The sequence below is a fragment of the Lissotriton helveticus genome, chromosome 11 (genome assembly GCF_964261635.1).
Source record: "Lissotriton helveticus chromosome 11, aLisHel1.1, whole genome shotgun sequence".
In the NCBI taxonomy this organism is placed as follows: Eukaryota; Metazoa; Chordata; class Amphibia; order Caudata; family Salamandridae; genus Lissotriton; species Lissotriton helveticus.
The window spans coordinates 910,554,125-910,581,628 of NC_136072.1; the positions used below are offsets into that span (position 1 = coordinate 910,554,125).

General features: G+C 46.1%; 1 protein-coding gene across 2 annotated transcripts in view; it reads right to left on the bottom strand.

Annotated features, from left to right (window-relative positions):
* Positions 1-296: 296 nt before the first annotated feature.
* Positions 297-27,504, bottom strand: part of RITA1 (RBPJ interacting and tubulin associated 1) — a 44,336-nt gene continuing 17,128 nt past the window's right edge. Inside the window, exons 2-3 of one of the 2 annotated variants that reach the window (XM_078667160.1) lie at positions 18,622-18,970; positions 297-969 (exon numbers count right to left, since the gene is read on the bottom strand). In XM_078667160.1, coding sequence (XP_078523286.1) covers positions 462-969; positions 18,622-18,911 — 798 coding nt within the window. In that variant the 5' untranslated portion in view covers positions 18,912-18,970 and the 3' untranslated portion in view covers positions 297-461. Of the gene's footprint in view, positions 970-18,615; positions 18,971-27,504 lie in introns of both variants that reach the window. The other variant, XM_078667159.1, reaches the window with a different exon arrangement.

A 27,504-nucleotide genomic window follows, 5' to 3' on the forward strand; every position in this document is an offset into this window, starting at 1 on the left:
ACAAATGCACCTTTCAAATGGGAGGCAAGGAGGTTTTCTTGAAAATTGTTTTTCAAGCAACTTCTACCCTTCGTGACCATCTTAGTTCTTTCCATTGCATCTAAATAAAGGCACATACACAGTGACTGAACACAGAAAAGAACTGCAGAAAAAGGATCCAAGATTAAACACACAATATGACATCACAAGCTGCTTTCTCTTTCACAAATCCACAAAAGGTCTCAAAAGGGACACTAGCGTATCAAAAGGCGAAGTACTGCCCAGTCTCAATCACTCCAGAACACCAAGCGCCTGGCTGTAGCAGCAGTAGCATTTATTAAATGATCATCTAGTCTTGTGCTTCCCAGGACAAATATTAGGCCAACTAGATTGAGAAGGTAGCTCTAATTTTGACTCAATGGGTGCATCTCTTAACACACTTCGCCGCTAGAATCTCCTTCTGGTAATGAAGTTCAGAGCTTTCACTTCCAAGGTGGTCTGTGGCTCGCGACAGCTGCAGCAATAGCTTTCCTGTTAGAGTCTAGTCCAGAGAAGCTTGCAGACCTAGGCCTTGTGACCCCTCTTGAGTTACGAAAGCTGGGTGCTGCATCTGGGGAGGATCGCGGTGCTCTATGCCACTGTCTCCCAGCAGCAGTCGCAGAAGAGCAGGACTGTATCCCGCCGTCACTCCAGCTTGCAGAGTCATCATCGCTCTCCGGGCGCTTCCAAAAGTCTGTTTTTCCTTTGTACTCAGTCACAAAATCCTCAGGTGGGGGCTGTGAAGTTTCTGGGTGGATGGCCTTCAGGGGGCTTGGTTTGGCACGAGTTGTGCGGCTTGATTGGACGCGGGGTGCTGAAGGAGGAGTCCACAAAAGAGGGCGGAGCTTGAGCGTGTCCTCTTTTTTTGCCCATGGAGCTTCCCAACCAGGATCCTCCAACTTGGGGCCAAATAGGGTCTCATCGCAGAACGAGGGAGAACGACTCTTCACCCTGTAAAACAATAAGAAAAGCACCTTTAATAAAAACACCAAAAAAAGTAGGAGTAAAGGGAGACCTAGAAATGGATCTTCAAAGAGCAAATTAAGGTAATGTGTTTGTGTATGTGAAGCCTCTAGTGGCCCTTGGCAGACTCCTTACAAGTGTTAAGTAATTAGGTGGGTGTGGTTAATAAAGTTTGTGTCGCAGAGTGTTAGTTAAGGGTTGTGTTCGATGTGCTTTCTTTTAGAGAGACGTGCATGTAGGTGCGGTTGAGTGTTGCTCGGCAGTGGTAACCCGCTTTTATTATTCTAATACTATTTTAAAAACTTAAGACTCACTTTTTGGCTGCTGGGGGGTAATCACGAGCTTTCTCCTCATTCTACGAATCCCGCTCTCCTTGATTGGAGGGCGGTCCGTGCGAGCGGTCCCGCCATATTGGAGTTAGCGGTCTAGTTGTTGGGGGCAGGTCCCGATTTAAAATCGATGCGGACGTGAGCGCGCAGGGGACGCGCGCAGCGGGCACGCCAAAGGCAAGCCCGTCTGCACCCATCCGCGCCAAGGACGCGCCTAGTGCCAGCCATGCTGCTCCTGGCTTCAGGGAGGTGGGCATGGACAGCGGCACCGGCTGCTCTGTTACTCTAGCTCTGAACTTTGCCGCATGGATGTAATGGGCAAAGGTAAGGGGGCTTTCTGTTTTGAGGAGTCAGCCCTGCCTCTGTCTGACTTTCTGGCCAAGGACCTCCTCTCCTGTGGGCTCCTAAATGTTAATTCATAACCGAAGCATAAGGTGGAAATTCAATTGTTGCTGGAAGCCCATGAACTCGAAGTGTTGTTCATGACAGAGACCTGGACCTGCCCAGATTGTGAGGGTGATCTTGGCTTGGCGGCCCCCATTCGGCTACAAGATTTTTCACAAACCAAGAGCTAGGGGAAGGGGTATGGGGGTTGGGCTGATTTATAAGGACACCTTAAAAGTGTCTATTATAGACATTGATATGGTTCCGGGATTTGAACTTCTAGGCTTTGTCATTAAGGAGGTTTCAGGCCAGGCTCTAACGGGGATCATATGTTATAGACCCCCAGGGGCCTTTAGTATACAGCAGCAGCAATTGTTGCTGGAGACCTTTACTAATATGGCCGCTACCCACTGTAGACTGGTGATTTTAGGGGATTTTAACTTGTGGCTAAATGGCCCTCTGGATGGGGGCTGTGCTAACATCCTTCAGTCCTGTGAAGGCCTTGGTCTCTTTCAGCAAGTGTCTAAGGTCACTCCTAATGGCGGGCATATCTTGGACTTAATTTTTTCAGAGGTTAATCATCTGTTCATTGGGGAAGTTTTACATTTGGTCTGGACAGACCACTTCCTGGTTAAATTTTATGTGAACTGTGCTATGCAAGAGCCTCGGGTAGCTGACCCTCAGTGTGAATATCTGAGCAGAGATTGGAAGGCTCTTTTACGTAAAAGGGATCTGGACCCATTGTTCTCGGTTGAAGACTGCTTTTCCACTGATCTTCAAGTTGAGGAGAATTATTCTGCGCTCTGCTCTAAAATTACGTTGGCCCTAGACTCTCTAGACCCTTTAAAGAAACATCGTACGAGGGGCAGACCCTCGGCCCCGTCGTTTAATAAAAGTTTGAAAAATCTGAAAATTGACTGTAAACATGCTGAGAGGAGATGGAGATATGGCTACAAAGAGGAGGACAAACGCACCCGGAAAATTAAGATGGGGGGGGGGGGGGTGGGACTATAAAAAGGCAATTAATAAGGCCAACGCGGAACATTTTTCCTCTCCGACACCCTTAATGCTCCCAATAGCTCCAGAAGCATTTTTAACATCTTGAACAGTTTGACTAACCCTGAATGCGCCAAAAATGTGACACCCCCTTCCCAAGAACTATGTGAGAACCTGGCTAGGTTCTTCCAAGATAAAATCAAACATATCATTGATGATTTGGCTGGGGCCTCTCCTCAAGGTGATGTTTTGAGGGTGGGCACTTTGGGAACTGCTGAAGAGGCGGCAGGGGCCACTTTAGAGGGTGGCCCGGCTCACTATTTATCTGAATTTCGGCCCCTTGAAGCACAGGACTTTTATGGACTAGCGGGTAGGATTCCCTCTGGATCTCCCTTAGACCCGCTGCCCTATAAAATCTGGAAAGAGTTTAAGGCCGAGCTATTTCCTACACTCCACCAGATTTGTAACCAGTCGCTCACTGTTGGAGTGGTTCCATCTCAATGGAAGCGAGCGGTGGTGACACCCTTGCTAAAAAAGCCTTCCCTGGATCCGAACTGCCCTAAAAATAATAGGCCCATCTCTCTCTTGCCCTTTACCGCTAAAATTGTGGAATGGGTAGTTAGCAGCACCCTCTCTAAATTTCTAGAACAAGACAACCTACTGGAGGAGGTCCAATTTGGTTTTCGGCCGTCCCATGGCACCGAGACGGCATTGGTAACAGTGATGGACGAACTTAGAAGGCAGTCAGACAGAGGTCAGCCAGCAGTACTTATTCTGCTTGACCTGTCAGCCGCCTTCGACACGGTCAACCACGGAATCTTGTTGAGAAGGTTGAGAGAGGTGGGGGTAACAGGGTGTGCTATGAAATGGTTCCAGTCCTTTTTACTGGACAGACAGCAAGCAGTGTCTCTTTCCCCTTTTCAATCTGCATTTACCAAAATTACGCATGGTGTACCGCAGGGCTCGGCCATCAGTCCCATTTTATTTAATATCTACATGAAACCACTAATGACGGTCATCAAATAGCATAATATCAACATCATAAATTATGATGATGACACACAGCTGATTATCTCTCTGGAGGGAGATCAGTCAACTTTATTGGGAGTGTTTCATAGTTGTTTGCGTGACACGGCGTTGTGGCTTAGGGAATATTCGCTGCAATTTAATGCTGACAAAAAGGAGGTGCTTTACTGTACTACTGAAAGGCTTCCCTCCAGGCTGCCCAGTAACGTCTGGCCCATGGACACCCCGACCCCCATTCAGCCTGTAAAGACTGTTTGTAACCTGGGTGTGACTTTTGACAGTAAATTAACCCTGGAAGTGCAGGTGACGAAAACAGTGGGCTGCTGTCTGGCCATTATTAGATCATTGAGGAAGATTTCCCTCTGCTTCCCCCTTTGGCTCGCACATTAATAGCACGCAGTACTATTCTCAGTAGATTAGACTACTGCAATGCCTTGCTGCTTGAGTCTCCTATTTGATAGGCTGCAGAGAATCCAGTCAACGGTAGCCAAATTAGTGCTTGGCTGGCCTAGAAGGTCCTCCTCCTCCTTGGCTTTAGCGGAATTGCAATGGCTTCCACTGAGACAGAGTCCAGTTCAAATCTCTCTCTCTGCCTAATGTTTGAAGCCCTGAATGGGTTGGGGCCTGTATCCTTTCAAAAGAAATTTGCATGGTATGTCCCCATGAGAACTTTGCGCTCGTCAGGGGCAAAGTTAGTAAAGGTACCCAGATTCAGCTGCAAAGCTCTGGAATGCCTTGCCTCTGGAACTTAGACAAGTAAGTGATCTTCTCCCTTTTAGAAAGAGGCTAAAAACATGGCTGTTTCAGAAGATTTAGTTAGTTGTCTGCAGTGTGGCCCTATAATTGCTTGTCTCTGAAAGTGCTAGCGCCAGGATGCCTGCCAGGTGACAGTGCGCTTAAGAAATACAATAAATAATAATAAATAAATAAATAAATAAATAATGCTGAAGAATAAGGACATACAAACTAAAGCGCCATGTATGGCAGTGGTCTGTTACATGCTCCCGGGCTGGGGAAGGCACTATAGTAGACACTCAAGAAGTTATACGATTACACTTGAACAATGGCGATTGCATAGAGCGGCTTGTAAGGCACAGAGGTCTCAAGGATGGGTGGAAGCATGAAATAAAAAATGTTAGTCTTCCAATGAAAGATGCTGGAATCCAGAATTAAAAGAAGGGAGTCCCGCAGAAGATGGATGAAGACAAAAACCTAGTAAGCCTAGTAAAGGAGATAAACGAATCCAAATGAAAACAAGGGTGGCTTCGCACAAGAGGTTGGAGATTACACACGAAGGAGGGAGGGAGGCAGCCGGCCACACCAGTCAAGTTTAAAATCCTCTGCATGGTACACAGTATATTGGAGAAAGGAACCGGGGTATTTGCAGAAGCCTGCTCCCCACTTTTACACCCTGGCTTTGAGGGCTGAACTCAACCAACATCACTTCTAGAAACTCCCGAAAATAAAGATGCTCAAATTGGATGTTAATTTAGATATGTTTACATAAGGGCAGTGACGAAAGAAAACCGAGAAGGGACCGAGCACCACATCTGGTTGGAATCTTTCTTCCCATGACAGTTCTTGAATAAAATGTATTGGGCACATATTGCTCAATTGGCTAAAAGGTTGCACATAACGCTCTACAGAACTCCCACACACAACAAATGAAGGGCAGAGGTTTTAATTGAAGGTTGTGAGGCAGACTATAATTCAGATGTGCAGCAGAGATGTCTAGCACAAAAGGGTGCTGTTACATTCTATATTGCAGTTTAATTTTATTATTCACATGTAAAGGGTTATTTCTTTAAGAGCATGTGACATGTTATGTTTCTGTATGGGTTCTATTTTCTAAACAGAGCTCTGCTAATGTATCATTCCACATTGCCTGTCAGTTACATTGCTGCTGTTGCCATGTCAGGACCATATGCTGTGCTGTCAAATAAACTTTCTTAAACTACTTGAAATCTGCGATTATTACAGGTGCGAATTATAATTGATTTACTGAAAGGCAGGAAAGATCTGGAGAGAACAATGACATTTTTTTACAATCTAGTATTTGTCTGATCTAGCCTTTGCTACCATGTGTCATTTCTCATTAAGTGTGATACAATTTCTAAAACCAAAGAGCGAAGGAAGGTCGAGTCTACCCTCTAGGATTTGAGCCAGTGGAACTACTGGGCACACAATCAGCTTAGCAGGGAGCACTTAGATGGTGGCAAAAGCAAAATTATGAAAAATGAGGACGAAGTTGCAAGCAGGGAGTATGGAAGACAAATTTGTAGTCTGTAAACGGAGGGTGGATGCCAAATATAAAGAAGTTAGGAGAAATGTCGGGTGGGGTGCAGTGAAACCTAGATGTGAAGAAAGGTGTTCAATGTGGAGTTTTAATGAGCCAGATGTGAAGGGAGGAGGAGGCACAGTGGGAAAATAATCAATCAAGTATTTGGAGGTCTTGTCGGTTGTAGCAAGGGAAAGTCTAGCAGAGGCGGAAGACAAATGTATCTGCAGGAGGGCAGGTTTACCAGAGGATAGAAGCCGTTTAAGGAAGGAGGTCTTGCATGGGAAGGGTCAATAGAAAGGAAAAGGAGGGCCGATGGTGAACAACAAATAAGATGGAAGGAAGGATGGAAGGAAGACAAGTGAAAGGGTGGACATAGTGCAGCATAGTGTCCAAGTAAGACAGGGGTCTCATGGTCAGCTAGTGGGACAGAAAGGAGAAATTCCTTTTAGTAACCAGTTGGCACTTCACAGGTAGGAGAAAGCCAGCATGATAGATGGAAACGATGGGACTACTGCTTCTTAACCACTGGGAATTCCACTAAGTAGCATTCCGTGCATTGCTTTTAAGGTTTAAACAACTAATTTGCGTATGACTGCTCTCTCCTAGTTGCAAAAAATGATTAAATATAATAGCATTTCGTTTTATTCAGAGGACTTCCTACTGGGTCATAGATACTGGCTCAAGTGTTTCCTTCTATAACTTTTTAGGACGTAGCCTACCAGACACCACAGCTGTTTGGTTGTTAAAGATATCTTGGGGACATTCTGTAAGCTGACCTAAGAATAGATTCTACCCACTGCTTACCATTGGCTTTGTGGTTTGTAACTCACACTTGTTTGCTTTCTATTTTGTGGCTATATTTGGTTTAGGATGTCCAGCATGTTTTTGTTTATGCCTGTGGGGCATAGCCTGCTTACTGTATTCTTTCACTTCCTTTTCGCTTTCAGCAAACAGGCCTTTAAATGTTGTTCTTTTCTTGGAGCATTTGTTGTGCATGCAAAAACAGAGCTCAAATGCCAGACTTGGTCTTTCGAGGGAGCTTGGTGTTTACTTTTCTATCCCTAACTTCAATGTGAGAGGACTCATCTGACAATCTTGGGTTGTGAAAGGGAAGGCTTTTTTCTAGCACACAACAACATTTGAATGTTTGTAAATGAACTGTTCACATACTTAAAAACATATCAGAATTAAGAAACAACAAATGAAGCACATTTTTAATAAATCTGGAGTGGGATGGAAACAAATATTTTAATACGATCGCAACAAAACAATACACTAGGTGATTCCATTGCCACACTACCATTTGTGTGCTGTACAGTTTTATTGGAAATCCTGTATATCTGTACAAATGTAATTGCCATTTACAAATAACATTTCCAATTGAAATGGCTGTGCACTGCCACACCATGCACACTCCACTCTACGCCACTGTACTCCTCTCCACTCTATGCTCAGACGTGAGTCCCAGGCTCTCCACACCACTGGAGTCAAGCTATCCAGGCTGAATGGAGGCTGAAAGCCAGAAACCGGTCCTTGGATGCTTGATTCCGGTCTGGGAAAGTCATGGCTTGGTAGTTCGGACTGGACTGTTCCCATGAGGCACAGGGTCAGAGCTGATTTGCATATAGCCAGTGTCTAACCCAGGGTGCTGTGGAGTGCAGAAAAACGATGGATTTAGGCCCAGATCATTGTACTGGGGGTGAATGTATGACATTGTTCTACATTCTGTCCATCAACTGTGTTTTTTGCAATTTTCACCCCGAGTGGGCTGGGTATGCTCAGACGTGAGTCCCAGGCTCTCCACACCCCTGGAGTCAAGCTATCCAGGCTGAATGAAGGCTGATAGCCAGAAACCGGTCCTTGGATGCTTGATTCCGGTCTGGGAAAGTCATGGCTTGGTAGTTCGGACTGGACTGTTCCCATGAGGCACAGGGTCAGAGCTGATTTGCATATAGCCAGTGTCTAACCCAGGGTGGTGTGGAGTGCAAAAAAACGATGGATTTAGGCCCAGATCATTGCACTGGTGTTGAAATTAGCAATGTATGTGTACATAAGCGGCGTTCATTTGTGTTCACTGTACCCCTTGTTGTAAGCAGAACAAATAATTACGAAACACTGACTGTGTTATCCCGCCAGCATAAGACCCATGCACACATGTACACGACAGCTATTTTAGGTACCTTGGTCTCTCTGTTTTCGATCGACCATCAGCCCCTTCCCTGACCCTGCAAACATCCCCCATGCACCCTAACCGCCCCCGCTCTCACATGCACAAGTCATGACCTCCCCTTCCACATGACTGTCTCTGGGAATCACACCCCGCGCCTGACCAACACCTCCCTTTCTTCCATGAATACCCCTCCTTTGATGACCCCTTCCTCTGAGCCCGATTGTCTGTACGAACCGCTGGTCATCCCTTGGCCTGAGGGTACAGTTTATTGCCCACTACTGCATGCACTCGAACCTTTTCAAAGGAGCTACTATTGATCATGACCTCCCCATCCCTTGAGATTCGATCAGGCGCACACATTCCAAAGGAATTGGCGAAACACTCAGCTGCGTGACAGCCCCCTCCTATTGTATGGAGGATCAGGGCCCCTACTGTAGCCACGTGTTGGAATATCTTCATACTTCACAACGTCTTGATTGTAATGAAGAATGTCTGTGTGCCATAAGCCTGTGTATAGAAGACGAAGCCTCAGAGAAACTTGTTAGAGCACCTCCTGAAGACACTATGCGAGTGTCCGAAATGACAGGCTCTCCTCATGAGAAATAAAACTCTATTCTTGTATTCCTGCTTCCAGCGCCCGTCTCTTTATTTGGTAAATCGTTCAAGATGGGAACTAAGAGGCGTCCTGCGCCAGCAGCCTGGGCATCAGGTGTGTTATCGGCTGACTTTTTCACAATTGGCGCCCTAACGCGGGGTCCATCAGCGACATAAGGTCCGGTAAGAGAGGTCCAGACGATGGGGTGAACATCTAAACGATTGGAGTATACCTGCCTTGAGAGGGCCCTCGTCCGGCTGCCGATTAAATGAACTTCACCGATTCTGAACGGACCTCTCTCAAGTGACCTACTGTCCTGACTGGAAACCCACAGGAATGCTGCGATAAAAACATGGAGAAAAGAGGCGCTGGAGGAAGGAAGGCGAAGAATTGCCCACATGATCCGGTCCAGGTAAGGTTAAGTAGGACGTCTTTACGTCTGATTGGTAGGATGGTTTACCCATCTGATTGATTGATTGATTGTTTTGGAAACAGTATTTAAAATACTGGTATTGTTCATTGATTGGTTCATTTAGCCTCGGTTGCTACTTGAAGTATTGGTTCTCTTGGAGACATTCTCTGTTTGCAAACAGCGACGAATAGGAACGTTCCTCTCTCTTTGTAAATAGTGAAGGATAGGTAATGCGGACTTTTGTCCCCCGTTGTAATCCGTCATGCCTATTTTTCTCCCCACTGATTGATTGGTTGCTCTGTTGCTCTTTGAGACATTCGCTGTCTGCAAACGGGGAAGAATAGGAATATTCTGCCTCCCTTTGCAGGTAGTGAAGGGTAGGTAATGCAGACTTTTGTCCCCGTTGTAATCCGTCATGCCTATCTTTTCTCTGCATTTGATTGTTTGTTATCGATTTTTATCGATTATTGCTCTTGGAGATATTCCCTGTCTACAAACGGGGAAGAATAGGAATATTCTGCCTCCCTTTGCAGATAGTGAAGGATAGGTAATGCAGACTTTTGTCCCCGTTGTAATCCGTCATGCCTGTTTTTTTTTCTCCCCACTGATTGATTGATTGTCTGGACATTTATTGTTCAAGGAATAGTTCTTTTGAGGCATTCTCTGTTTGCAAATGACATGGAATAGAAATGTTCTGTCTAGTCTTTGCAAGTAAGGAAGGGTAGGTAATGCGGACCTTTGTCCCCCGTTGTAATCTGTCATGCCTATCTACTCCCCACTGATTGATAAACCAGTTCCACCCGGACCATTTATTGGAGGTAGGTCATCTGGCTCGACCAGGAGGGTACCCCTAATACAAAAGGACAAATATAAAAATACGGATTAACTGCTGTATCGTGCTAGCAAATAAAAAAAAAATATATATAAAAATCGTTAGGGAAAAGAAAAGGAATGGAGTGAAATCAGTAGGCCGCTGATGAGATCTCTTTTCAACCTCGCTGAAATGGAAACATAGGGAACAACCCCTCAGGAAATATGAAACTGGTGAGGAAAGCCGAACTTAACGCTATGACTTCGAGACAGCTTGGTTTCACCACCCACCCCGCCCAATTAACGACGAACCTTAGGCGAATAATAGAAAATATACAACACTATAGCGAAGTAACAGGTGAAAACATTTTATTTTTAACAAACAAAAAGAACATTTAAGCAACTATTTACATGACAAACGGCTGCAACGGCAAACGAAAAACCCACAATGCATTTCACCGTCTGCTTGACGCCGTTCCAGTCCTTCCTTCCCCAAAGTAGCAATGTTGGGCTACTTTGGGCTACTTTCTGGTAGTTTTTGGGCGTTTTAAAGTCTACAAAAACCCGTCAGGGGCGGTGGGGTGGAAGGACCACTACGCGAATAACCCGAAGGCGGCGCCACACGCCAAGGCCTGTCCCCCCCGGATGAACCAAGGGACCCGTTCCTGGGGCCAGGGCGAAGAGCGTCCGGCCGCCATCAACCGGAGGCCCGGCCCGAAACGTACTAGGCGCCACTTCTTCAATAATGGCTGCGACAACACTGGGGGGGGGGGGGATGTCTTGCACATGCCTCCGACCCCCCCCCTCGTCTTCATCGCCTGGTCCGGCCATAACAAATGTCCAGCGAGGCGCCATGGGGTGCACCGAGAGGGAGAGGCGGCGCGAATGAGCCTCTCCCATCTCCCCAGGTGGAGGCTCCCCAGCTGCACCCTCAACGCTCCTCGCACCCGGCAAAGGGTTTGTCCACTCTTACGGTGCAGCGACGCTCCACGCACCCGGCAAAGGGTTCATCCACTGTGGCGATGCTGCGACACCTCGACCCGGCAGGTTGGAGCCCGTCTGCTCATTTGACCCCGCAATTGCCGGTAGCTGCCGAAATCTCAAAATGGCGGTCGACCTTGAAAGAGCGGGCCCAGCATGAAGGAATGGCCCGGTCGCTTGTTGATCCCACCATCATAAAAGTTCTCCTCGACCTTGAAGATTCTAGAGGAGCCGCGGGAGTCCCCGACTCCCGCAGATACCCCCGATGGGGAATGACTGCCATGATTGCCCACGGAACAATGGAAATGTAGCCGCAGGACGTTGGCACTCCCATGCGGACGCCAGCCTCGATTTGAATGACTAAAATCCTGCAGACTACAGTTCGGAACAGTTCCGGTGAAAAACCCAGTATGACCCGGTAGGGAACATTGTTGCCTCCCTCCCCCCTTTTTTGACTGATGGTTCATACTGCCGATCCCTTTCTATTGCCCTTTAACGGAACTTTTTGGACTGCCGAAAGAGGTTCTGGGCCAGCCACGAGCTGGTGGAAATTTTGACTATGCCTGGATCTGCCTGGCTGCACCCCAAAATGGCGCCGGTACAAATGAAACTTTCAACTCCTTGTTGTACCCAGATTGCTCAACTTTGGTGTCATGAAATATGCAATGCATACAGTTTAAAAAAAAAAAAAAAAAACAATGAATTGATATGGGATGGGTACTGATTAGGTGTTCGGACAATGAATTGTTGTTAAGTTTGGCGCATCATGATTATCGAAAGTTCGAATTTCAACACTTATGATACTCGCTCACACTGAAATTTCGATATGATTTTATTGCACTTGTCGCACTTTCATTTTGAAATCAACGATCACCGACTCCATTAGGGTTTCCACTAATAAGTATCCCCACATGTACAGTTCTGGCCGGCCCACAGGGTTGTAGGCCCGTATTTATGCACCGACATTCTTATTAAAGATTTTTGGGAAAAAACGTACGTAGTTGTCACGTGTAAATTGGTACGTTTCGAATAAATGACCACTGTTTCCGATAACTGAATTACAGGTGAAATGGCTCAGCTCGAGTAAATTAAGGGTTAAAAAGTATAATACGCAGAAATATTGCAGATATGAATGATCCAGGATTTTGTTGTATGTACTTTGCACATTTTTGTACAGCCTAAAGCAACCGCTAAAAGACCCTGGAATTCAGTCTATACTTTATATGCTACCTGTATCAGGAAAACTGTGCTGAAATGCCCCTAAGTCGCCCCGAAGGAGTGCCACCTGGCCTCCCTACATACGGTCCATAATACCACACTTGGGTGACCTATGCTACCCACCAGCTTCCGATAATCATCTCTCCCACACTAAAGGGTCCATCTGGGCTTAAATGCCGAGTTGGCAAGAACTGCGTTCCGTGGAGATAGACCGAGTATGTAGTAAGTAAAAGCCTTTTCGGGTTTATGCGCGCTGATATGTTTTTAAATGCTGCCCCCGCCCCCCTTCTTTTTTTTCCCTCTTTCTGCAGGTCACATTGGAACATCGATTAAAATACGAAAAAGAAAATGGTGATCTAACGGACGAAGAAACGGGAAAAAGGGGTTCGATTATGGTGCCTACGCACCCCGAATAATACAACCAAAAATAATGTGCACTCATGATTAAGCATTCTACACTTAACTAAATAGGGAAAGGTTTAAAAGAATATTCTGAGGTGAGGTTTACTCTAGTACCCTCCGTTCGAAGGACTAGGAATGTTGTCAGTGTATAGAAATTACTGCATCCTTTCCACGCCCTCATGGACCGGAAACTCAGAGCTGCCCTATTGTTCTCCCAACTGACACCCACTGTTGCCTCCGCCTGGAAACGCATTTAGCCCGACCAGGTTGGTTCTTGACCGGTTGCCAAAGGCGTAAGTGTGTAAACCAACAAAGACCAGTAAAGGCAGCCGACAATAAAAGGAAAGAAAAGGATAAAAAGAGCTTAGGATGCTAAGGACACGCAGCATACAGGAAGAGATCATTATGGCCAATAACGGTTATATGTCTTGTCTTGGATGTTTTTGTATATAATACCTGTACTGTCTCCCTCACCTGAGTATGTATGTACATAATGTGTGGATCTACGTCCTCCCTCTGCCTGTGTCTCCGTATTGCTTAACCCCTGTTGTTCTGTGTTGTGCGCGCACTGAATGACCCATTATTGTACACGTCTCTCTCTCTCTCTCTCTCTCTCTCTCTTTCTCTCTCCATGTCATACGTGTACCGAATGGACCATTTAGAGTGCGGTCTCTCTCTCTCCCTCTCTCTCAAGTCCCCCCTGTTCCCTCCTTCTTTGTATGGTAACGTTGTGCCCCCCCCGGTACAAAACCTAATTGGGTCTCCTCGAACACAAAGGTGTTCAGCAAAATTGACAGGAACTAAAACGATTGTAACTTGCCATATTACTACCTCTCCTTTTCTGCAAAACGATTGAACCCGAGTTGGTAATGAAGGAAAGGACAGGTAAGACGACGGATGTCCCCTAATCTGGCCTTTTATGGGGGGACTATAACGTCAATGGCCTTCTGTTTTTCGGTTTGCTAAAAATGCAATTCCCAATGCACAGATTACTTCGCTCCTCTGCACTTAAGTGCGGATGTCCAGAGTACCCCACTTCTCCCGATCGACCCCAGCTCCCTGTCCAAAGTGTCCCCGTTTCCCCCGATTAACCCCAGCTTCATGTCAGCTACCCTCGAAGCGTAATTGGTGACCTTGATTAAACGTTCGCTCCCCAAGAAAAGCATGTTTTACATCTGCCCCCTCCCCCTTCTTCATGACGATAAGGCCCCTGCTTACAAGAGTTAGCCGACCCCGAAGGGAAATGTAAGATTGTCGATACTTGGGTTAAAGGGAAGGGCGAGTCTCTACATAAGGACTCGATTTTGAGTTTTTACACTGTGTATAAAGGTCCAATTCCTCTCCACATACGTCACGAATGAACGCCAAACAGGTCTATGAATTCAATGGTAATGCCCACCTACATACTCCATAAGTGATGACTTCTGACTGTGACCGATGAACTTATCTCCCACCTACATAGGATTGGGGACGGAATTGAGATGTATAAATGTCTTCTCCTGCCAGTTTTTCTAAAACTTGTTTTGTACCTATTCAAAGATACGATCACCGGAGGAGAGGAGCTGGACGTGACGCACAGCCTGGCTACAGATCATGAAGCACGTGTGACCACGACCAAAGGTGGAGCCACCGAGCAACGAGACGCGGGACGAGGCACCACTCTCAAACTCGGCAGATTAAGGAATAAAGGGCTGCCTTGAAGCCCTCGATTTGCTGCCCCACTCGTGCCTGAAGTCCCTGTCCTTTTTTAGCCCGATCGATGGGCCTGCCTGCTCGTTATCCTTTGCTCATTTTTGGTCCCTTGATGTGCTCAAAGATCTGATCCCACTCCGCCCTCTCTTCCCTTGATTATTCAACAACATCACCCTTTTCGCATAACTCTTGACTATGGCATGAGGGTTTGCCACAGAAAAAGAAAGACACACAGGTGCCCAGCATGAGGCACCCCTAAGAAAATGAGTTAAGAAACAGGACTGTGATCTAACAGCAGAGGACTGATCGCACCCTGCAACGTGTAAGGATGAATCCGAGCTGGACCTATAGCTCCACCGCCGGTGCTCAACAGCGCCAACAAAAGAAGACGAACTCCGTTAAAAAGACATTGTGACGAAAACACCCCCTTCCTGAACTTTCTACTCACCCCCTTGACCAAATTGCTTGTATCAACTTGAACTCCTCCCTCAGCCATTTTTTATTGCTTTCTCAAATGTTTCATCGGTCACCCACGTGTCTAGTTTTCCAAAAGTTTCTTATAGCACTGATAAGACCCGAAGGTATCAGAGTACTCTTACTGTATGTTGATGTCCCCGGAGAGAAAGTCTGAACTTGATTCTACAATGTTTCGGAACCTCTTTTCTTGATTGACTCCGACTAAGTGTTATGCCGATCTCTAGACTTGTATGAAGAACCCAACAAATGTAAATTAACATGTATTGCATTCTGCCTACCGTATCGACTATATAGAATTGAACTTGCTCATGTAAAAAGCGGCGACTGTTGAAATTAGCAATGTATGTGTACATAAGCGGCGTTCATTTGTGTTCACTGTACCCCTTGTTGTAAGCAGAACAAATAATTACGAAACACTGACTGTGTTATCCCGCCAGCATAAGACCCATGCACACGACAGCTATTTTAGGTACCATGGTCTCTCTGTTTTCGATCGACCATCAGCCCCTTCCCTGACCCTGCAAACATCCCCCATGCACCCTAACCGCCCCCGCTCTCACATGCACAAGTCATGACCTCCCCTTCCACATGACTGTCTCTGGGAATCACACCCCGCGCCTGACCAACACCTCCCTTTCTTCCATGAATACCCCTCCTTTGATGACCCCTTCCTCTGAGCCCGATTGTCTGTACGAACCGCTGGTCATCCCTTGGCCTGAGGGTACAGTTTATTGCCCACTACTGCATGCACTCGACCTTTTTCAAAGGAGCTACTATTGATCATGACCTCCCCATCCCTTGAGATTCGATCAGGCGCACACATTCCAAAGGAATTGGCGAAACACTCAGCTGCGTGACAGCCCCCTCCTATTGTATGGAGGATCAGGGCCCCTACTGTAGCCACGTGTTGGAATATCTTCATACTTCACAACGTCTTGATTGTAATGAAGAATGTCTGTGTGCCATAAGCCTGTGTATAAAAGACGAAGCCTCAGAGAAACTTGTTAGAGCACCTCCTGAAGACACTAAGCGAGTGTCCGAAATGACAGGCTCTCCTCATGAGAAATAAAACTCTATTCTTGTATTCCTGCTTCCAGCGCCCGTCTCTTTATTTGGTAAATCGTTCAAGATGGGAACTAAGAGGCGTCCTGCGCCAGCAGCCTGGGCATCAGGTGTGTTATGGGCTGACTTTTTCACACTGGGGTGAATGTATGACATTGTTCTACATTCTGTCCATCAACTGTGTTTTTTGCAATTTTCACCCCGAGTGGGCTGGGTATGCTCAGACCTGAGTCCCAGGCTCTCCACACCACTGGAGTCAAGCTATCCAGGCTGAATGAAGGCTGATAGCCAGAAACCGGTCCTTGGATGCTTGATTCCGGTCTGGGAAAGACATGGCTTGGTAGTTCGGACTGGACTGTTCCCATGAGGCACAGGGTCAGAGCTGATTTGCATATAGCCAGTGTCTAACCCAGGGTGGTGTGGAGTGCAGAAAAACGATGGATTTAGGCCCAGATCATTGTACTGGGGGTGAATGTATGACATTGTTCTACATTCTGTCCATCAACTGTGTTTTTTGCAATTTTCACCCCGAGTGGGCTGGGTATGCTCAGACGTGAGTCCCAGGCTCTCCACACCCCTGGAGTCAAGCTATCCAGGCTGAATGAAGGCTGATAGCCAGAAACCGGTCCTTGGATGCTTGATTCCGGTCTGGGAAAGACATGGCTTGGTAGTTCGGACTGGACTGTTCCCATGAGGCACAGGGTCAGAGCTGATTTGCATATAGCCAGTGTCTAACCCAGGGTGGTGTGGAGTACAAAAAAACGATGGATTTAGGCCCAGATCATTGCACTGGGGTGAATGTATGGCATTGTTCTACATTCTGTCCATCAACTGTGTTTTTTGCAATTTTCACCCTGAGTGGGCTGGGTATGCTCAGACGTGAGTCCCAGGCTCTCCACACCACTGGAGTCAAGCTATCCAGGCTGAATGAAGGCTGATAGCCAGAAACCGGTCCTTGGATGCTTGATTCCGGTCTGGGAAAGACATGGCTTGGTAGTTCGGACTGGACTGTTCCCATGAGGCACAGGGTCAGAGCTGATTTGCATATAGCCAGTGTCTAACCCAGGGTGGTGTGGAGTGTAAAAAAACGATGGATTTAGGCCCAGATCATTGTACTGGGGTGAATGTATGACATTGTTCTACATTCTGTCCATCAACTGTGTTTTTTGCAATTTTCTCCTCTCCACTCTATGCCATTCTAGGGAAGTCTATGCAACTCCATTCCACTGTACACCACTCCACTCTGAGCTCCTCCATGACAAACTCCACTCCATGACACTTTACTCCACTCAAGGACAGTCCACGCTACGCCCCTCCACTCCACTCTAGGCCATGTAACTCTAGGCCACTTAACTCTAGGCCGCTCCACGACTCTACAACACTCGGTGCTACTCAATTCCACAACACTTTACTCCACTATAGGCTATGCCACTCTACGATAATCCATTCCCATCTAACACCCCTCCTCTCTGACACTTTACTCCACTTTAAGTCCCTCCACTCTACACCCCTCCACAACCCGCTACACCATAATATAACCCCTTCAAGGCACTTTACCCCACTCTGCGCCTCCCCATTTATTTCTACTCTATTCTATGACACACTACTCCACACCACTCTACTCTACTCTACGCCCTTCTACCCCACTCAACACCACTCCACAGCAGCTACGCTGATGTACAACATGGCTAAAACACATTGGGCAAGTAAATATCTATTGCATAGGCGAGACCTATAGGCTTGGCCAATGCCTTTTGGTTATTTCAATGGCAAGGAGAAAGCCAAACAAGAGGGGTAGAGAATGCAAATGGAGAAGAGAAAATGTATTATCGAAGTGTAAGGTTAAGATAAAAGAATATGTTAACTGAGCAAGGAAGGTCAAATCTGTATGGGAAGAAGTTAGATTTCACAGAGAGGGTAAACACTATGTGGAAAAGGAAAGTCTTTACAAAAGTGGATCGAGCTACATGAAAAGAAGATGTTTCACTCCTTCTCAACTAGTTCTTCTCAACTAGTTCTTCTCTTCCCTGTGACGGTTTGGGAAGTAGTGCATTATAACAGACAAGAAGGAAATATGTGTTTTAAGAGTGAGTCCTTGCAGAAAAAGGAAAGGAATCATGTGGAAAGAAGCAAAGTCTTCCAGATAGTATGAGATCAATGTGGGAAGGAATAAGACATCATAGAAGCATAACAACGGTACGGGAAGGACCATTTTATTATAGAGGGGAGAAGCTTGTGTTCATCAAGGAGCCAGACCTACAGGGGGATAAAAAGGTATTTGGGAAAAGGCAAGACCTTACAGAGTGCAAACCCTATTAGGACAGAGCTTGTCTGGCAGAGGGAAGAAGTGAGCTGAGGGGAGAAAAGTATCACAAACAGAATAAGCAGAGTGGTGGGAGGGATGCAGCACAAACAGAATAATAGCTACACTGGGCGAGCAAGACTTCACAAAAAGGATATGATCTCAGGAGAAGTAGGAGGGCCTCTCAGAGAGGATAGGATGTTCATGGCAAGGAGCAAAGAGTCCCAGTGGTAATAAGGTGTACGGAGAAAAAGTAAGAAATTGCAGGAGTAAACACTACACGTAAAGGAGCAGGGATTCAGAACTTCATAGCAAGGAGATAAGTTCACAGAAAAGGTATAGGTTTTCAGGTCGGACCAGTCAGTCAGTGGGAAATGACAAAGGGCTAAAAGGGACCTTGAGAGACTAGAATACAGCACCTCTTGGGAGACTAGAATACACACGCAGTGGAAGATGAAGATATAAGCTGAGGTGAAAAGAAGAGGGACATTCATTACCTGTACCTGTATTTCTTCCTTGGGGTGCTGGCTGGACTGCTGCTTTTTGGGGTTCCTGTTTCTTTGCCTGTTCCAACCGATGTTGGGCTCCACAGAAGGGGTCTTTGAGCATTGGTTTTCCCAACCCAGGGAGGTTCAAAATCAGCTACCTCCACCCGAGTGGCCTTAGATGGGTTGCCAAAGAGCGTCTCATCCACATATGATGCGCTGGCCTTAATTCGGTAGCTGCTTCGGGGTTTGCCCTGCAATCGGAGAGCTTGCATTCCAGTGACTGCTAGGTCGAGTGCCATCTTCATTGGTGAGCAGTGTGGACAGAGGATGGAAAGTTCAACCCGTTTTCTCCTGTTAACCGAGCCTGTCAATAATAGAGAGGTTATATGGTTATGTTCTAAAAGACTTTAGTAAACGCTGATACTTTGGCCTAAGGGTCAAAAGTGACGGGGTCTATAGCAATATCACACAAGTGATCATGGGGAGCGATTATGCGACTTAAGCTCTATGTAGTTACGCCACATAGTTTCCAAGTAGGTAAAATGTATTGTAGCGGTGTACACATATATCAACTCGTGGATAAGATCATTTGTGCAGTAAGCACTTTCTGTTCCAGAATCGTCTTACTCATATCCCCAAGACATAGCCAAAGCCACTGCATGGTCATTTCCCTCATTTTCATCACTGTATAACTCAATTTGCAAATGCAATCCCATAACGAGCATAAAGACCTTGACAGTCCTCGCCTTGTTAATATATTTAATCTCAAACAGAAAAAGGCAATCTAAGGATCAGTAAATTCACCAGGATTCATTCCATGCTACAACCCCTTCCTCAGGAATAGCCCCTCATGAAACAAATATAATCTAAACTCCACTACGGTCAACAACCACTTATTTCAGGAACAGGAACAATACTAGTGTCTCTCTGAAGGATTAATTTGAATTCAGGATCAATAATTTACCTCTAGCCCTATAAAATGTTCTCTCACAAAGACCAACGCGTCATCATCAGAAGTACTGAAACTGAATCCTTTCACCTCGACCACAGCCACCACTGCCTGGTTTCAAGTATTAAACACACGAAACCTGCTCTCACCTCCCATCCTACACAAAGCTGTAATTAATACTTCAAGTCTGAGAAAACAGCAACAACTTCATGAGTGAGCTACTACTGAACTCATTATCCCTACTAGTCATTAACCATGACACACAAACCCAGACTAATGTCCGTTGATGCACTCCACCACCATTTAATACTATGTAGGCAGGATATCGGTCAAACGCAGGGGGCCTATTCAAACTGCATGCACTAGCCTTCAGAACCATCCATGACACTGCTCAATGGTACTTCATAGAAGCCTTATCCATTACATTCCTGCGTGAAAACTCTGCCAATCAGCACTCCTTAAACCCCATTTCCCCATCATCCATTTGCACTGGAAGTGACATCACTGGAGTTCCCATAATTCATATGAACAGGAAGAGACAGCTCAAGAACCAATCATGTATCTGCACAGGCAGTGACATCACTGGTTTCCCTACCAGACGGTCTTGACTTAATGGAGGGTACAATGCAAACGTGTAGCAGATGTGCCAAATGAACGCCAAAGGAAAGCTCATTTGCATCTATTCGCACTCTACCTGTGCCAACACCAGGACCCCTGTCCTACAGCCACCCACCCCATCACTACCCCACCACAACGCTCTGCGCCATGACCCCCTGTCGCGACTCCCAGCACTGCTGCCATGCCGCGCTGCCCAACACTGAAAGTGAGCTCTCTTGTACCATCTGTCATTTCACTGGCACTCTCCCTCCACCTCATTGCCCCCACGCACATCACACGCCCTACTAGACAACAACCCTCTCTATCCAGCGCATTCCTCAACTCTTTCTCCCCCACTAAAAACACCATGGAAATTTGGATCTGCTACACCACCATTCACCCAAGCTGCTTTTCCTTACTGAAACCTGGTTGGCTCCCTCCTTGGCCTCATGTTATCGCCAAGGCAATCCACTTACCCAGGATACAAGATCGAAAGCAGGACACGACAAACTGACTAGGAGGCAAATCGCAATCATCTTCAAAGAATCCACCCAATGCTTCATCACCTCAGATACCACCACCAGCAACATGGAACACTTGGCCTTCAAAAGCCTCATCACCTTGTCTACTGCCCTCCTGGACCATGTGTTAACTTTGGTAGCAGCATCCCGGACTCCCGTCACCCTCTGATTCTCAATTCCAGTGCCTTCTTCTTCACCTGTAACCTCAAATACATCCTCTAGGGTCTCACCGACACCAACCAACCTTCTTAACGATCTGTCCAACCTCAGACTCACCCAACAAGTGGAGGGTCCCCCACACACATCGCCGAACATCTACTGGACCCCACCATCACCAACTACACAGTAGACAAGTCTGCACCAATAACCTGGCCCAACCACACCCTCTTCAAGCTTCAGCATACCCATCCCACACCACTGCAGAAACACAATCACCAAATCTTCACGATGGACTGGAAAATGGTCTCGGAAGCATCCTGGTCTTCTGTACTCCTACACCACCGGGCTCAGCAAAACAACAACATCCCCAAATCCATTTCCGACTTCAACGCCTGGATCACCACCTGCGTAGATACTGTGGCTCCTCTCAAAGGCAACAAGGTCCTGAGGACCAGACCACAAGCAATCAAATACCTAAAAGAACTCAGGCTCACCAAAGTCACTGTAAGCAACTTGAACACAGATGGAGACAAAGTCAGAAAAATACCGACAAGAGCATCTACAAATCTGCCCTCCGATGTGACCATGAGCAATGACCATGCCGTCCATAAACTCCAGAGCTCCCCTGGACCCAAGCTCTCACCACTTCTTCATCAACGTATTGGGCCCATCAGTGCAGCCCTCACCCTGATCCTGAACATCTCAATTATCACTGACACCTACCTGAATGCCTGGAAACATGCCACAGTACTGCTCCTCCTTAAGAAATCCTCAACAAACTCAAAGACGCTAGCAAACTACTGGCCTATCTCCCTGCTACCCCACCGGGCAAAGAAGCTGGAAAAGATGATAAACAATCATCTATCCAGCCGCTTCACTGACAACCACCTCCTTGACGCCACTTAATCTGAATTCTGATCCAACCACAGTAGAGACCACGCTCTTCGCCACCACGGATGACATCCGGATGATCATGAACCAAGGTAAATACCATGGCTCCCCAAAAACCACAGTCCACAGGGAGTGTACATCTCTCTAGTAGTAAGAGCGATGGTGGAGGAGTGGAAAAAGGTACAAATCAAGAACAGGCTCTCCTCACCTGTCTCCGCTTACACCTCTCATCGGCAATAAATAAATAAACCCTGACTTACCACCAGCCCGAACATGGAAGGATTATCCGGCATGGCAAGGTGCCAACTGCAAGAGAATAGGAGACCTGTGTGACCATACTGGCCTTCTTACTTTTGCCCAATTGCAAGACTACTACAGCCTTTTAACCCAGGAGCAATGGAGAAATACAGCTGTCCAAGACTAGGTCACCTGCCCCACATCCATCCGCATGCCAGCCAAATATTGACATCCTTCGAGAAATGGATAACCACACGTGAATGACAATCGACTGCTATTAGACGTATACACCTTTCTGAATAAGTCTGACAAGCCGACCAAATCAAAGTCCATGGGTCGCACACTACTCCACCCACCAGCGGGTATAACCCAAGAGCATCACGGTAAATGCAGTTCTTCTAAGCGTGTGCGCCTTTCGTAGATCTGGAAGTGTTGAAAGCAAAGTTGCAGCACCAACTCTGGACACCGGTGTTTCAGGATTATTTTCCTTCATCAGCAGAGTATAGGTAGTTTTCGGGGGTTTGCTGTGCAGGCTGCCAAATATTATCAGGTCTGGTACCACTCACGGCGCGTAGGTGCGTTGTCCGAGCTCCTCAGCCCAATGGCTCGAGGGAACCATTTATAAATGAAAGTCCATGGGTCGCACACTACTCCACCCACCAGCGGGTATAACCCAAGAGCATCACGGTATACTCTGCAGATGAAGGAAAATAATCCTGAAACACCGGTGTCCAGAGTTGGTGCTTCAACTTTGCTTTTACACTTCTAGATTTACGAAAGGCGCACACGCTTTGAAAAACTGCACTCACCATGATGCTCTTGGGGTATACCCGCTGGTGGGAGGAGTAGTGTGCGACCCATATACTTTCATTTAAAAATGGTTCCCTCGAGCCATTGGGCTGACGAGCTCGGACAACGCACCTACGCGCCGTGAGTGGTACCAGACCTGATAATATTTGGCAGCCTGCACAGCAAACCCCCGAAAACTACCTATACTCTGCTGATGAGGGAAAATAATCCTGAAACACCAGTGTCCAGAGTTGGTGCTGCAACTTTGCTTTTACACTTCCAGATCTACGAAAGGCGCACACGCTTTGAAGAACTGCATTTACCGTGATGCTCTTTGGGTATACCCGCTGGTGGGTGGAGTAGAGTGCGACCCATGGACTTTCATGCCGACCAAATCCCCAGCACAAAACAGGTGGGAAGAGGAGCTAGAACACACACTCGCATTCAAAAAATGGGCTGACATTCTCCATAGAACGTGCTCCTCCACATGCTGCACAGCGGGAATGGAAAGCTTACTCATGATAACTCATTACTGGTATTACACATCCACTAGAAAAGCAGCAAGGAAACCAGGAGCCACCAAACGCTGGCGATCCTGCAGGGGACTGGCACCTTCGCCCACCTTCTCTGGCGCAGTCCCAAGCTGCATCGATACTGGGAAGAAATACCACATGATATTGATGAAATCTGCAACACAGAACTTTCACGCTACCCAGCTTCATTTTATTCGGTTTACCAAATGTACTGTCATATCCTATACGGTCCTGTAAAGGGAAAGAGATGACACTAGCCCTTTGAGCAGCAAAGCAGGCGATCCTAGGGAATAGGGCCACAGATTAAATACCGACCCACTGCGACGAGCTACATAAACTGAGGGATCCGGTGGGGTTGTAAAAACGAACAGCATCCATAGAGAACACCTTTCCGCAATTTGATGAAATTAGGGCACCCTGTATACATTTCCTGGAGCAGGAATTTAGAGAACTCTCTTGCTACAGTTATTTCCGTGCCCTTCCTTCGACTCACAGAATCTTCACTTGGGGCCGCACTCTATTGTTTATAGGGGGTGGTTAACTCCAGCTTTCATCTGTGGACTTGTACTTCTCAGAAACGTTTAAGCTTTGAGTCCCCCCCTTTTCCCACCTCCTACCCCCCTCCAGCCCAGAGTGCCTTCTCCCTCCCCAAACCTTAACTCCCCCTCCACCACTACACCCCCATCCTTCAACCTAGTTCCTCCCCCACACCAGCCTGTTGGATTTAGGCAAGGGTACCTATTCACTCCAGTAAAACTCCAATAAAAAGATTTGAACCATAAAATCAACCTTTGCATTACATTTGTGAAAATGTCAATACTTTACTAACATTGGATCTGCATGTTTTGGTTTAAAAACCATCACAAACCAATACCTAAAAAAATACATACTTGTTGTAGGTATTTGGTCTAAAGTTGAGTAATTAATCAAAAGTAGGTGCAGAAACGTGTTTCAAGATATTAGAAATGACTAGCAGTCCTTTATTAGTGTGCAATACTCCATACCCCAAGAAGACTACATGTAGATCTCCTTCCTTTGCTTTGATCTCCGAATAAACTTTCTGAATCTTTATTGAGGAAAACGTCACAACCCTAAACATAAAGAGGAGCCTTGTCAGCTTACCAATCAGTTGTTTCTCCAAATATTGGATAGATACACATCTTAACAATCAGCCTAAAGTCAAGGACACTGAAGATTTGTCCATCAATTGTCGGACAACGTCCAAGGATACAACAATTACCAAACAGCTGATAAGTTTAGGATGGGGGGGAAAGGATCCCAGTGTCTAATCAATCCAGTTTTGTTGCAAGGTAATGATAACATATCCAATTGTTTAAGCACATTAATAGTCCAATACCACTCACTAATTTGGATGTTCTGCCAACGATGACATGCAATTTTGCAATTTTACTTGCTATCAATATGATTAAAATAATGCATAGTGTTGATCCTTACAATAATGACCCAAGGTGTAAAATTGATTTACTATGGATTGCCCAAACTGTGGAAGATAAAGGCCACCTGTTATAAACAATGACATTTCACTTAGTCCCAGGGCACCCTGATCTTAAAGCAAACAGCTGTGTACCATATAAATCAAAAGACAAAATATATCCAATTAAAGCCCTTTTATAATGAAACACCATCTTATTTCGGATTAACCTTCAGAAGTGGACTATTGCAAGTTACTCTAATCACATGGGCAATGATAACTATGTCGTCTCCCTTACCTGATCTCCTATGCTTGAAAAGGTACCCTTCCCAGGGATAACGTCGAGGAGTGTTGCAGCCTCATACATCAAGAGTATGGTGTACTTAATCCAAAACCAAGGTAGTGACAGGAGTAGTGTACTGCACATGGGCAATCCCATTGGCTAAACAGGACGGGAGCAAATCTTACACACTTGGAAATCAGATTAGGTTTCAGACCAGAATAAAAGGACAGCTGATGAGGAGAGCTGAAATCGGATTGTGATATGCAGCTTTTCTCAGATTTCGGACTTGCACAGCACAGCTGATGGCAGCCACAGAGACTGAAGCAAGGTCTCCTACCACAACGTGAACCATTATGCAAGCAGCCCCTTCCCCTGAGGGTGAATGGCCTCACTTTGCGGAGAGGAACTCAGAGTGAAACTTAGAGGTTAGATTTTAGTCCTCATCAGCTGCAGTAGCGACTGCGGTGTTGTGAACGAGTGGCCGGGCGGGGCATAGGGGTCACGGGACGGAAAAATAAAGCCAGTCTCGTCGCTTCTCTTCTCTGGCACAAGCTCCCAGACTGCCCTGCGGCCAATCCTGAAGCTGCTCTCATGGATGAGAGTGTTGTAAATGATGACAGGATACTTCTAGTTGATTACATGTAGATTTATTGTAGGACACAGCTGAGTACACACCTCGCCAGCTGACCAGACCATCAACTGACACAAGTAGAACACTCTGGTACAAGTTAGAACACTCGCAGGTATTCTGGGAGGCTGAGGAGGTAAGAACACTAAGGAAGGGCTAATGACTACTGTCAGCCATATTACATGAAGAATCAATATATAACATATCTTCCTCCTTTACAGAAAAGAAAAGAAACAAAACAAAAAAATAGAGCTTAAAGTATGGGAGACAGCAACAATAATCTTAAAGACAGATAGGAGGTCTAAGACGACTTGAACTATATTAGTTCATGAAGGCAAACGAGCATTTTGGGGCAAAGAGTGTAAAAGTGAAGTGTGAGGTAAGACACAACACTCAAAACAACTAATAGGCATCACCACTACCTACTCCCCTTAGACCAGGGGTACTCATAGTACGGCCCACGGGCCGGTGGCGGCCCGGCAAGCCTTCCTGGGCGGCCCGCGGACATTGCAGACACATGTGTTTAAAAATAAATAAATTAAATGGTGTTGCAAATACAGCCGCAGCAGCGCTAGGGGGACAGAGGATTCCAGTGATTGTCAGAGGGGACATGCAGGGGCCTAAGAGGTGAATTTCAACAAAGCCTCATCAACATGTAAATGGTCTTTTAAAGACCCATGAAGTACTTGATTGGGCTGTGTGTGCGCGGCCGGGTAAGCCGTCTCAGCCCGGGCTGAGGGCTGACACACACACACACACACACACAGGTGAGAGGACAGAGAGGGAGGGAGGGAGAAGGGAGACACAGAGAGAGGGCAGGAGGGAGAGAAACAGAGAGTGGGAGACAGGGAGGGAGACACAGAGGGAGGGATGGAGACACGGAGTATTAACTCGAGTAGGTTAAATAAACAGTATTTCCAACCGAGTTACTAGAGACACGCTTTTATGGTCTCGAACCCGCTTTTGAATTGATTCCCACAGTAGTAGCAGTAATACGTTCTGTTCGGCGGTAAATACTGCACAGATGCTAATTCGATCTGCTGTTGGTACTCAGTTTACTAGCTTCGGAATGATGGACGTTTAAATCTTCCTTTTGGAAGTCGAATTCCTGCTCTCCCAAAGACTGCATTTTGTCAGTGACGAGTGATCAGCCCACGCTCTCCAAGCAATGAGAGGCTCATTACCAAACTTTCCAAATCACCTTATGCCCGAAAGGGAGCTTTAAAGTGGCGAAAATTAAAATGAAACTGGATGGTCCGACCCTAGCTGCTCATCATTAGGATTGTGCAAATTAACACCACACAGCTGTAAAGTTTCTCACGTTAGTGTGAAAAATCTTGCAAAATATCATTTGGGTCCATTTTGTACCACCATTTATTTTTTTACGGGAGCTTTGGCTTAGACAAAAAGTCTTGTGGGATATTTCCCTGCATAACCAACTTGTGGGATTTTTACATATACTATTTTTCAGGTTTTTTTCTTCTAAAAATGCCAAATCCGTGGCTTTTGGAAAGTTCTTAAAAAAAAAAAAAAAAAAAATGCACAACATTGATATTTCAGCTTCGTACACCCCTCCTCACATGCACAAACCCAATATCCAGATTTGTTTATCCCTCTGTTTCACGCAAAACTATCAAAACAAATATAGCTTTCAAGGTAAAGCGCTTTTAAGCCTGAAGTTGCTAAAGACCATTTTGAATCCTATTCCACAATACTGCGCACGACATAAATAATATCAGGATAGGTTTGGACGATGTATGTGTAGCAAACATTTCTGAAGTGGCAGCAAGGAGATGAACGTGTTTTTCTGGAAATAATTTCAAATAAATAGATCTAAAAGTATGCCAAATCAAATTCATTTCCCACACAACGAAACACA